The sequence below is a fragment of the Sturnus vulgaris genome, chromosome 1 (assembly GCF_052056855.1).
Source record: "Sturnus vulgaris isolate bStuVul1 chromosome 1, bStuVul1.hap1, whole genome shotgun sequence".
Taxonomy (NCBI): domain Eukaryota; kingdom Metazoa; phylum Chordata; class Aves; order Passeriformes; family Sturnidae; genus Sturnus; species Sturnus vulgaris.
In genome coordinates this window covers 19,930,541-19,942,412 of record NC_142243.1, presented here as the reverse complement: position 1 = coordinate 19,942,412, position 11,872 = coordinate 19,930,541, and the positions used below count along the sequence as shown (strand labels likewise).

The following is an 11,872-nucleotide window of genomic DNA, read 5'->3' as shown; positions in this document are numbered from 1 at the left end:
GAAAGCAAAATTATTTAGTGATAGAATAACTCTCTTATGAGAGAGAAACTAGAAGGAAAATGCCTAAATCTGGACTGGAAAAAGCTGATGAGACATATTGGTTTAAAATAATGTTTAAAAAATCAGAAGGTTGTGAATAAAATGGATACAGCACTGTTATTGATTGAATTTTACAGTATGCTAAAAAATTAGTAAGGAAGATTTAAGAGGAAATTGATTTTACAGGGATCAAAGAAAATCCTATTTTACATATGAGGTAAGGAATTTCAAAAATATTTTAACACAGGCTCTTATGAAGGCAGTGCAAAGATGGATTAGCTAAATGTGTGGAAAATGTTTATGAGCATTTACTAAAGGCAACAATCACGGGTGTGCTCTCTAACAGATTGTAAAGGCTGCATGTGCTGGGTGTGAGGGGAATGGACCCTGAACAGAGTCAGGCTTGCATGCACTGTCTAAATAGCATTTTCTGTTGCTGTGATACAATGCTGAGCAAGGTAAAACAGTGCTTCGGGTCAGTAGAGCTTTTCATAGCCCTTATGGTCCTCTGCTCTGGGTTATTCCTTTAATTTCACTTTCTATCCTTCTCTTCATTCGGTTTGCCTTGGAGTTTGTTGCTTATTCCAGTCAAAAAGTAATTTAAAATACTGAACCTTATTAAACAGAATAAAATGGACAAAAGCCATGGATTTTTTGGGGGGTTTTCAACAAAATCATGGATGTTTCAGAAAAAAACATGCCTCATAATTTGTGAATATGGCTAAATTCCTGATGTGCCTAAGATAAGGGATTTGTGCTGTAAAAATAAAAATGTTTCATTTTTAGGATATTGTTAAGATTCTGTGACAAGCACCATGTAGTTGTCTATGCCTTTTATCAGCCAAGTGCATAAGTAGTTGCATGTGTACCTATTTGAGAGTTTGTTTTCAAAGCTATGTTATGCCACGACGTAATTGGGCTGCCCTGCAGTGCAAGTTACATCTTCTCAGATAATAGGTTCATTATTGTTGGGTGTGCAGTATGGAAGAGTAGCACTTTCTTCTGAGATGTACAGATTGATGGATGGATTTAAAAAAAAGAGTAAGAAAGAGAAATGTTGGAACAAACTGTACTGTAGACTGTTCATAGACAATTCATGTTCGATCTTCTGTTCTTACTGCCTCCTCATTTATAACATTCATTGAGAGATGACATTTAAAAACACATTAACAGTAATGTCATGGATATTGCAGTATGTTTAATTGAGTCAAAATATCTCTTGAAGTAAGTCACTCTCCTTTGCAAAACAAATGTGAGAATATATTTCTTCATTGTATAATATATCATCTTTGATAATCATTTATTTACTTTGACAATTTTGAGTCCCACTGTAAAATTCACATTCCCCTGCTGCCAAATAAACTTCATTGCAAATTAGAGGAATAAACAAAAGCAATCTGGCATATGCACTTATACATCTACCTCTAAAACTAGTCATTCACCAGCTTAGTATGAAATAAAGACACGTGGAAACTGTTCCATGCAGCAGAGGGCAGCAATAGTAAAATGGTGTAGTAAGGAGGTGATTGCAGCATGTCTAGTTTTATAATCTTTAATACAGTGTAGCTCAAATAATAAAAACAAACAAACAAACAAACAACCTGCTAGAAGAAAACAAGTTAATCCTTTATTTCTTGGTGATGTTGATGCCAGCATTTATTGTCATTAATAAAAGAAAATTATTTTCATACATAGTTTCTAACTTCTGGGCTTGAATTACTGTGGTTTTCACTTCACAAAATGATCCCTGAACTTTCTACTCTGTTAAATTGGTGTTTTTCTTTGAACGAATCATATGAGATCTGGTTCTTAAGTAGCAAGTGGACTTTTTTTTTTTCCTGAAATCATAAATTGCTCCTTCTACAGATGCCTTTTATTAGGGATTGCTTCATTACATTCTAGTGGTCAACATCCTGTTATACTGCCTCACAATCAGTGAATTCTTTCTCATTAATATAAAAATATTGGAAAGTCTTTATAAATTAAACAAGTATCAGATGCAATGAAGATGTTTGTGTACAATGGCTTTGGATCTTTTCTTTGGATTACTTTTTAATAAAATGGTTTATGGTTTTACTTCGTGTTTGTAGTTGAATACTATGTCTGCAGCTTTCCTTCATGTAGGTACTAGTAGAATGCTTTTGCTAGTTCTTGTTTTGCATAAAATTTGCAGGAGTCTTGCATATTTTTGCTCTTCTGTCAGATATATTTAGAAGTGGTGAAATTGTTAATAACTTACTGGGGTGAAAGGAATGAGGGAATTCATACAGGGACAGGGAAGGATTTAACTGGCAAAATGTAATTAATAGTACAGATGACTACAGCAAAGGCAATCTCTCAAGGCTCTTTTAGCTGTCAAGGATGTTATAGTTACAGAGGTTACAGTGCAATTTTTCTCATCCAAAAGTTTGTTGTGGAACAGGCCTGACAAACTGCCTCCTAAAATACCTCATCTCTAATGACTGTGCAGGGATCCTAGGATGACAGGTCCAGGAACTTCGATATACTGCAAATTTAGATATGACCTTCGTAACTACATACACAGATCTTGTCAGCTTTAGCCTCTCTTATTCAGGAGATCACACTGAAAGAAAGCAAAAAAAACCCTCATTCTTAAATGAAAATTAAATAAAAGAAAGAGAAAAGATAAATAATTAAGGCTATATTCAATTATGAATAATAAAGGTTGAGAAGTATTTTCTTTTCTTAAAAAACGTGGGTGAAAGAGAATTAGTGGTTTCCATGCATATGTTAAAAGGCTTTTTGAAACTATGCTTTTACAGAAAATATTCAGATTAGACACCAAAGAGTCACAGGCAGGTTAAGGGTGCAAACTTTACTGTAAAGTTTGTAGATTTTTAAATAATTGATTCATTGACATAAAGCTAGAAATTTACATTTTGAAAGATTTAATTCAGCTTTATCAATATGTTAAAGAAGAGATAGCATAAAGGAGCATGCCAAAAGGGAACAGGATCTTTTTTTTTCCCCTCTCTCACATGCATATATTTTCCTCTTTCAATGACAGTAAAGGTAATCTTTGGCAGGTGTATCTCAAATTCCTTTCTGCAGTAAGAGAGCAAACTCAAGTTATTACACACACAAAAAGTAAGAAGGCAGACAATATACCAGTGTCATTCATTGACTTTAATTGGCAAAATTTATTTGCAGAAGAGTTCCATGTCCCTCAAAAGCAGGCATAGAATCAGTGCAATGAGTCACCATTCAGAAGATGAGGAGGAAAACCAGTACATTGGATCCATCCCTTCTCCATCTGAAAGTGCTTACAGACTTACACTACCCTTTTCACTTTGTCACTGGTTTATGAAGAGTCTTAATTATCTTGCTCTTACATAAAATTACCTAATTTTCTTCTTTAGTTATTTTCAAATTTTCTGCAGAAAAAAACCCCATTTTTAAAAAAAACAAAATTCTGATTAAAAAATCCCCCAACTCTCCTTGTAGGGAGTTAATTTTGAAAATTACTTCAATGGCCTAATGCTCTGCATACTAATCCACTTAGGCTTTCTTTTTCAAGCTTATGAGTGCCAGCCATTGACTTGTTCCACTTGGCTACTTTGAACTTCACACTGGGTTGCAGATTGTATATTGTTAAATGTAAGAAAGCGTATCCAATTGTTAATAATTATTTACGTTAAATTCAACAAAATAAAATGTGAAAATTAGGATTACACTTTATAATCATGGTTTTCCAAACTCCTGTGGGGGTGTGTGTGTATGTTTAAAAAAAGCAGTGGGGAAAGGGCGGTTAGAATGAACTTTCTTCTTGTGTACTTCAGAATCTATTTCCAAGTGTGTGGAAGGTAACGCGGGAACAAGAACCACAGCAAGATCAGATCTGCAGGAGGCTTGGTTGGTGTCATACTGAACAGATAAGTTGCTTGTAGCAGACCCTCAGCTCCAGGAAAGTTTCTGCTTTCAGTGTTCACAAGCTGCTCACATTGATCCCTTCAGTATAAATCTGTAGTACACGAGAGCTTGCTCACTGCTAAGTCAAAGTACAAGCACACTTGCTTAGAAGAGAATTAGCATGGACTGCATTTCAAGACCACCTGATTTTTTTTTTTTTTTTTTTTTGTAACAGATTTTTTTCTTGTCCTAATCTATAATGAGGAGACATGAGGAGCAAAGGAGAAGATAAATTCTATTTCTCTATTTTTGGAAGAATTTGTTTAGCAGAAGGAAAGGCTTGAAAAATCTTTACAGAGAGAGTATTGGTATCAAATTGTCACTGTGCTGCAGATTGCTGTTTTGCTTAAGACGTAACTTACACGTGCTTGTGTGCATTTCTAGCTCTTGCTTTTTTTACCTCATTTTAATCAATTTGTTAGCTTTAAGCTGAGCTTATCTTTAGCATAGTGCTTTGAAGATATAATTTCAGGATTTTCTAAAACTAAAGTTGCCTTAGACCCAGCAGATACATACAGCCTAATTCAAATTAAAGGCTACAGTAACTGATAGAAGTGGATTGGCCACTGCACTAACAGTTGATACCTACCAGCAATTCTTTTCTGGGAGCTAGTGATACAAAGAATTCTATGGCCAGCACTGAGCAGAATGAACAGTGTATCTTCTTGATAAAAAAATATCCAATATTGGATAGAACAATTCTACAAGGATATATGGTGTGTTTAACTCAAACTGTATTCACAAGGTTAAAATAGTAGTTAATTTTGTATTTTCTGTATGTTTCTTATAGGCTAGAAAAAAGTAAGCATTTAATTTGGAATCCAATAGTTGCATATGTACATTTATTGTGAATACTGGTATTCAGGTTAACTATGGTTATATAGAGAGAAACAATTATTTTGAAAGTGATAAAAATTTATTTCATAAAGTACAAACATTTTTTATTATGAGCTCCATTCTTAGTAGTCTTGTTACCAAGCCTCTGAACAATGAATATACCAGGTTATATGGGAGAGATAGTGGTTTGTCAGTAGTTTGAATAAAGATAGAAGTAAGGTCACTGTCATGCAGTGAAATTTGTATTTGGCTAAATTGTTTTATATCAATACTGGTTCTTTCATTGCCCTTCCATTCCAGGATTTTCCTTTTTTTTTTTAAATTTTCTTTTCATCTTTATTAATTCAGCATCTATTACTTGAAGCCCATCTAATCACTCAAATGTTCTCCAGGCTTTCCTTAATGTTGGTACCACTTACACACTTCCTGAATTTAAGACAAAGAAATGGAAAGAAACTGTCTTCTCTCATTCTGGCTTGTATTCATGACTCAGAAATTTACGTTTTTTCTTTTTTTGGGGGGGGTAGACTAAAAGACCTTGAGAAACATCAGTCATCTCTCAGACAACAGGTTTTTGCCTGAAATGACTCTTCCATATTGTGAGAATTTCTTTAGAACTGAACACTGAGTCATAGTTTAAAAAACAAGTAAGTAATCACTTGTTATCTCAATTTCTCTAATAGTAAAAATTATTTATGAATGTTTTATGAATATTTATATAAAGAAAAAAACACACAAGTACATAAAGAACATTTGGGTGATTTTCAAGCATAAGTTAATCAGCATCATCAGGAAAGGAAAAAATCAATATGCATCAAAATATTAGTGTTCTGTGCTGTAACACTACACAATATTTCATCTGAGATGTTTAAATTAATAGTTCAACATACATGGTGGGACTGTAAGTGCTTTGGACCGGGTCAACTCAGATCAACTCAGTTTTTGAGCCCAGTTTCTTTGGAAACCTAAAGGAAAAAATAAGAAACAATATACATAACAGTCTGATAACACTGCAGAACTAAACCATACAATAGACAGTGAAAAATTTAGAAACTGATTTTTGCATCTCTTTGGTATAAGAGGAAGTGAGATAACTGAAGCTGACTTGGTGGTCTAGTAGCTGTGCTTTAATGTTTAGATACCTTCATAAAAGTTAGGCTTCTAATATTCCTAAGAATTATAAACACAAGAGCATTTTTTTAAACTATGTGTTTTCTGTGTAAAAAGTGAGCAAACTTATATCCATATTTACAGAACCTCCTTTTTTTCATACCCAAGATTCTAATATCTCCCATTCTGACTCAGCTCTTGACAATTGCTATCACTGAATACTCTTGATGGTAACACCTACATCCAAATGTATTTTGGTTTTCTTTTTCTATTTTGTTTTAAACACAACCAGACAGTTAGCAACAGAGAGATTGTGTGAGGGAGAAGTCCTCCTCAGATGGAGGCAATTAACTTTTAGATCACACTTTCCATATAAATGAACACTTCCATTTCATTTCAAAACAGTTTTCTTGACATGAAAATTATTTAATGAGCAATATTTTAGGACAATAAATGTCACCTTAATTATGTAATATCTGAGAAGCAATCTCTGGAGGTATATTTCTTGAAATATAAGAGGGTTTGCTGGCCCAGAGTGTATAGTAATCTGTAACTTCTTGCTTGCTGTTCTACTTTAATGTAAATATATTTCTAGGTCATCTTGGAAACTTTCTGCTAACAAGTGAATTTTGTATTCCTGAACTGAAACAAGATTTGTTCCAGTGCTAATACATGTAACTCAGATAATTTAAATAATATTAAATTATTTTAGTTCATTGGCAACCTTAATATATGTGATATTGTTAAGATTGGCATATGATGCCAAAAAGACTTAATTGACTGTGGTAATTTTAAAGTACTGACATTTTTTATTACAGCACCCTGGCGTTACATTGGCAGAGATACTTTATGTATTAAAATTCTCCACAAATTACATGCAAAATGTAGTTCTTTCATATGTCAATATGCTGCCTATGGCTGTAATTATGCAATGTGCACACATCACATTAATAACATGGAGGAAAGCTGCAGTGCCAGAGGATTCTCTTCTATTTGCCATAATTGCTGCAATTAGTAAAATGGAAAAAAATGCATTTGCTTAGTCTATCAAAACAAGTTGCACAGTATTGAAGGAATAAGAGTTATATAGCTGCATTACCCAGTATGATGTGAAATTCTGCAGGGGTCTTGCTAAAATTATGCCTACATCCTCTCCCTCCTACTGTAAAAATAAAATAAAGCCATTTGTCATGTTGGTAGGGCTCATGGGAATGCCCTTGTCATCTCAGAGTGAGTCCCCTAAAGAGTTTTCCTGTTCCTGTACAATTTATTCACCAGTCATTTGAAACCCAGTAAATTGCAAAGTGCAGTTATCCATGGCATTTGTGAATGGGCAACTTGTTTTTGTTCCCACAGCAGATGTGAAGGTGGGAGAAACCAGATAAGCTGCAGTTAGTCTTACTGATTCACTCAAAATGAAAACTAACTAAATAAACCCCTGTAACTGGAGAGGCCTTGCTGCATGTTCTGTGTCTAGTTATGCCATTTCTAAATTGCCTTCACTCTTTTTCACTAAGACCGTAAGTTACTCCTATATAAGCTTTCTAAATCTTAAAAGATTGTATCTGTGGGTGGAAAAAAAATTTATATGCAGTTGTCTGGAATCATGAATCTGGTAAGGAAATAGAGTTTTGAGAAGTTCACATTTTTCTCACTCTTCTTTTTATCTTATTTCTTCCTTTAGTTTTTTTTCCTGGGTCATACACCTATGCCAGCAATCAGTTACTTTCTTGTGAGTACCCCAGCATGGTAATTGTTCAAACTAATTTAAAGATACTGGGTTTTTTCTGAAAATTCTTGATCTCAGATCCTTGCTTTAACATGCCAAGGTATATAAGTAAGTGTAAAATGGAAAAATAATTTTTTAAAATTTTTATTTAATCAGAAAATTCATCCTACCTTTGGTTTTGCTGTAGAGAGTCTGCTGTCATGTTAGAATGGTAATGTACTTCACTCTGAGTTACCCTAGTTCTTCAGTTCTCAAGGTTCTTCCATGCATATTATCATTCTACAGTAAATGGAGAGTCTCTGGCTTATGAACATTGGGCATGTAGTTTTTTTCCCCTTTATCAAAATTCCCCAAAAGTCGTGCAGTAAAATCGGAATCAAAATGTTAGTCTCATAACACGAGTTACAATATTAGTGATAGTTCCTTTGGGAGGGTTTAAGATACTAAACTGTATAAATTATTTATTTTTTTTCTGTGTATCTCAGTAAATTTCTAATGGGCATCTAACTACCCACCTCTGTAATTGTCGTGGTCCCATTTGATCAGTTGTCACAGCTTTGGGATGGGTAAGTAGTGGGGGAATAATGCTGCTGCACAAGAGTTTGAACAAAAAGCAACTGATGCCAGCAATTACTTCAGAAGAGGTAATCCAAGTGCTGTGTAGACAGAATAGTTCTTTAATGACAGTGGCATTACTGAAAACAGTGCCAAGGGTAAAAAAAGCAGAGGGTGAGCCTTGAGTCATTGCCAGTGATTCTGCCACCACTGAGAAGCTAATTTCCAAGCCAGAAGGGGTTTGCAACACTTAGTCATAAAAAGAGAAGTGAATTCCCCTTTGAGATCAGCCATAGTCACCTGTACCAGCTATTATCTGTTGTTTTTTAATGTAATGAATATTTTCTTTTTTTACCATCACTCTGTAATATAACATTAATTTGTAGCCAGTATTATTATGCAATAATAATTTCTCAGAAGCTTTCAATAGTTATGAATCATCAAATGTGTTTTTAAATGTTAGCTTTTCTCAGTAAACTGAAACAACTCACCGTCTCTTTGTACACTTTAATTGGATGGAATTAATTCTTAGTTTCAATTTGTAATTATACACAAAACATCAAATTGTATACAGATAAACCTATTCTATGTTTGTTTGGAGATTGAGCAATCCCTAGAATTAAATCCTGGAAGCTATTCCCCTATTATCTGAGGAATTATTTTATTAGTGGAACAAATCTGGACATGGTTAGCTTTGTTTGACAGAACAAATGATATAAAAGCCAGAGGAAATGCATATTATCATGTGTTTCTGCTTTTCATTCATTCTTATAAAAATATTTCTATGAAAAATTTCTGTAATTCTTGTTTTCATAAAGTGGTATATTTAGAAATGTTAGTTTGAGAAATATATTTTGTAATTTATGAAGTAAAATAAAAGAATATTTAAAAGTAAGACTGATTTTTCAAATACTCAGCCATCATCACAGAAGAATCTGTACAAGTAATTGTACTTTGCATTTCTGAGAACATTTGTTTACATTTTGCATTTTCCTCAAGCATTGTCAGTTGAATTCTTTTGTAGTCACCATCAGTTGTCAGTTCTCAATCTTGCTAAAACAAGGCTGTTCCCTTTGAGCTCACCACCTTGTAGGCAGCCTTACAGACGTTTTAGAACCCAGGATTTTATATTAATCTAGCTTTAAGGAGAATGATGATGTTTCTATTACTACAGGCTTACTGCTTCACAGGATTTGTTGAGGCAGCTGAGATGATAGTCCTTCCTAACAGCACGGAAGGTGTGGAAGGTGGGAGAATGATATGACTGGTGTACCAGTCTGTAGAAATCTGTCACTTGTGACAGTTTTCACTAACTTCCAATGCAGTAATATTGTAATGGCACGGTGATGTAAATGTCAACTTCGTAACAGCGTCCCTCTGGAAAATCTGAGTGGGTGGATGGCATTTTTTTTCACCACAGGCTGAGCTATCCCAGCTTTTCCAGTTGGTGCAAATGTGACACAGGATAAGTGGGGATGAAAGAGGCTGTTTTCTACAGACAGTGTTTTGCAAAGAAAAAATACCATTTTTCTATGGATGTGCTTGAAAAGATTTCTACTTCTATTGTGTGCTCATATTTTCAAAAAAGTACTAATATTTCAATAAAAAAAATCATGTTTGTAGTAGAATTGATCAAATAATTTAGTAACACAGAACAGTTGAGTGCTTGCATTTCTTATCCATTATAATGAAATGCATTCTTTAGTAGATTTTATACATCTTGTACTTCTAAAATAGACTGTTTACATAAAATGATAACTACAAGAATATGTGAAATAAATTCAATAATGAAATGCTTAGAACTTGCAAGTACAAGAAGAACGTGTACTAATTCCTATCCACCTCCATTGTTACCTTAAGGGCAGCTCTCTCCATAGCAACTGAAAACTTTTCAAGGCAGCAATAAACTAATCCTCTCCAGCTTCCAGAGCACCATCAAGGAATTTTAAAAACATTGGACTTCCAGCAGCTAAATACTTCTGAGGATTCAGAAGGCCACAAAGCTAGATACACAAGCATTCTTTTTCCCTTCAGAAGGTAAGCAAATAGCATTTAGAAATAAATAGTAACAATGAGACATATTCCTAATTGCTAACAGTAGAATATATCTAAACACCAAAAGATTTCCTAACATCTAAAAGCACACTAACTTTTATCTAAGTGCCCATTTGAATTCAGCAGTTCTTTTTCAATTTTAAATACTTTTTTTGGCAGAGTTTCCTGTAAAATAAGGTACGTGTATCATATTGCAATTGAAAGAAGATGAACGTATATGCGGCTGTTTAACACATGTGCCTTACTATCTGAATATGTATGTTAGAGCCAGCAGCTGCCTACCAATAAAATCAAAACTTCTGTGAAAAACAGAAGTGAAACTCTTTTATATTTCTTGTGCTTTGATATCAAGATATATTACTGTTAAAGCAGAAGTTGTTTATTAGGAAGGATTGTGACAAGAGAGATTTATAGTACAATATGTCTTTTGCACCTAGAGTTAACAAGTTGAGCTTGTTTGTCTTGTTTATTCACTGAGTTCTTTGAGTGAAATTATAACCTCAGCTTTGTAATTCTTCCGTCTGAGTAGTGATCACTAATTTTTAAATACATCCTTTTCCTTCTTTTTTTTGTGCTGTATAGCTGGAGTTTAGTAATGTTGGTAAAGTGTTTTGACAATATAACCTGCTTTATATTATTGCTATGTAATGTAATTGCTGCACATTCATATTAGTATTAGACTAGCAGTATTTATTTACAGCTATTTTTGTTACTAAAAACCTGTTTTCATGATGAAATGAAAGTGAAAGCCATTGTATTTTCCTATTCTTACTGAAAAGAATTATTAGTGAATGCAATAACATAACACTAAATGAAACCCATAGACTTTATTTTTAAGAAGAGGGAAGGGCACTTTGAGACAACCACTTGTTGGTAATTCTAAAGAAGTTTTGAGGCCATGGTTGTCTTAGTTTCATGCTGTTCTGTGCTGTAAAGCCTTTACAGGCTCCCTGTTGTTCAAAAACAGCTTGTCACTGCAAATCAGCTTAGCCGACCAATTAATAAATCCTTTAGAACATACTGCATTCGCACTAATTAAAGGGTTGGGGTTTTTTTCCCTCTTTACCATTCAGATTCTTCAAGTTTCCAGTTTAAGCTGTGAAGTGCAAACAACAATCCAACATTCAGTGCAGATCAGGCACTGCAGGAAGAGGAGATGTGTTTTCTGACCAAGCATCCAGCTATTGGGGTGGTATGTTCTGCTTTCATATTCAGCGTGCTCATTGCTGAAGGACAGCCTGGGGAAGAGCATGGGCAGGATGGCAGCAATCCTCCCAGCAGAGGCTCTCTGGTGGAAGTTTTACGCATTCTCTCAGCTGAAAACACTGAGCTCCACATGAACCACTCACGAGAACTGGTCAAAGTGTTACTGGAGAGAGCTGAGTGCCCACAGCGGATTTATGGCATGCAAGAGGATTGTAATCTGGTTAGTGCTTCAATTAATGAGGGATATCTTTACAGGATCATCAGTGAGTTCTAACATTCGTTAGAGTGATACTGTCCTAAACACAATACCTAAACATGTAAAAAACTTCTTGTTGCAGCCAAAAAATTGTCCCTGTTTTGTTTCATTTTGAATTTTTCTTTTTTTTTGAGTTCATAAAGAGCTATTCCAAA

At 34.3% G+C, this 11,872-nt stretch overlaps 1 protein-coding gene and 1 long non-coding RNA gene across 10 annotated transcripts in view; one reads left to right on the top strand and one right to left on the bottom strand.

Moving 5' to 3' along the window:
* Nucleotides 1-1,231: 1,231 nt before the first annotated feature.
* Nucleotides 1,232-8,299, bottom strand: LOC148225098 (uncharacterized). The gene is made up of 5 exons (XR_015802129.1): nucleotides 8,161-8,299; nucleotides 7,816-7,924; nucleotides 5,697-5,771; nucleotides 3,039-3,105; nucleotides 1,232-2,623 (listed from the first exon to the last, which is right to left on the bottom strand). It is a non-coding gene; the product is annotated as an uncharacterized LOC148225098 (long non-coding RNA).
* Nucleotides 8,300-10,065: 1,766 nt separating this feature from the next.
* The window catches only part of SLC39A12 (solute carrier family 39 member 12), a 35,278-nt gene continuing 33,471 nt past the window's right edge, over nucleotides 10,066-11,872 (top strand). For 5 of the 9 annotated variants that reach the window (XM_088160938.1, XM_088160918.1, XM_014889574.2 and 2 more), the window contains exons 1-2: nucleotides 10,066-10,237; nucleotides 11,329-11,681. In XM_088160938.1, coding sequence (XP_088017064.1) covers nucleotides 11,412-11,681 — 270 coding nt within the window. In that variant the 5' untranslated portion in view covers nucleotides 10,066-10,237; nucleotides 11,329-11,411. The remainder of the gene's footprint in view (nucleotides 10,238-11,328; nucleotides 11,682-11,872) is intronic. The other 4 variants (XM_088160964.1, XM_088160951.1, XM_088160957.1 and 1 more) reach the window with 1 other exon arrangement.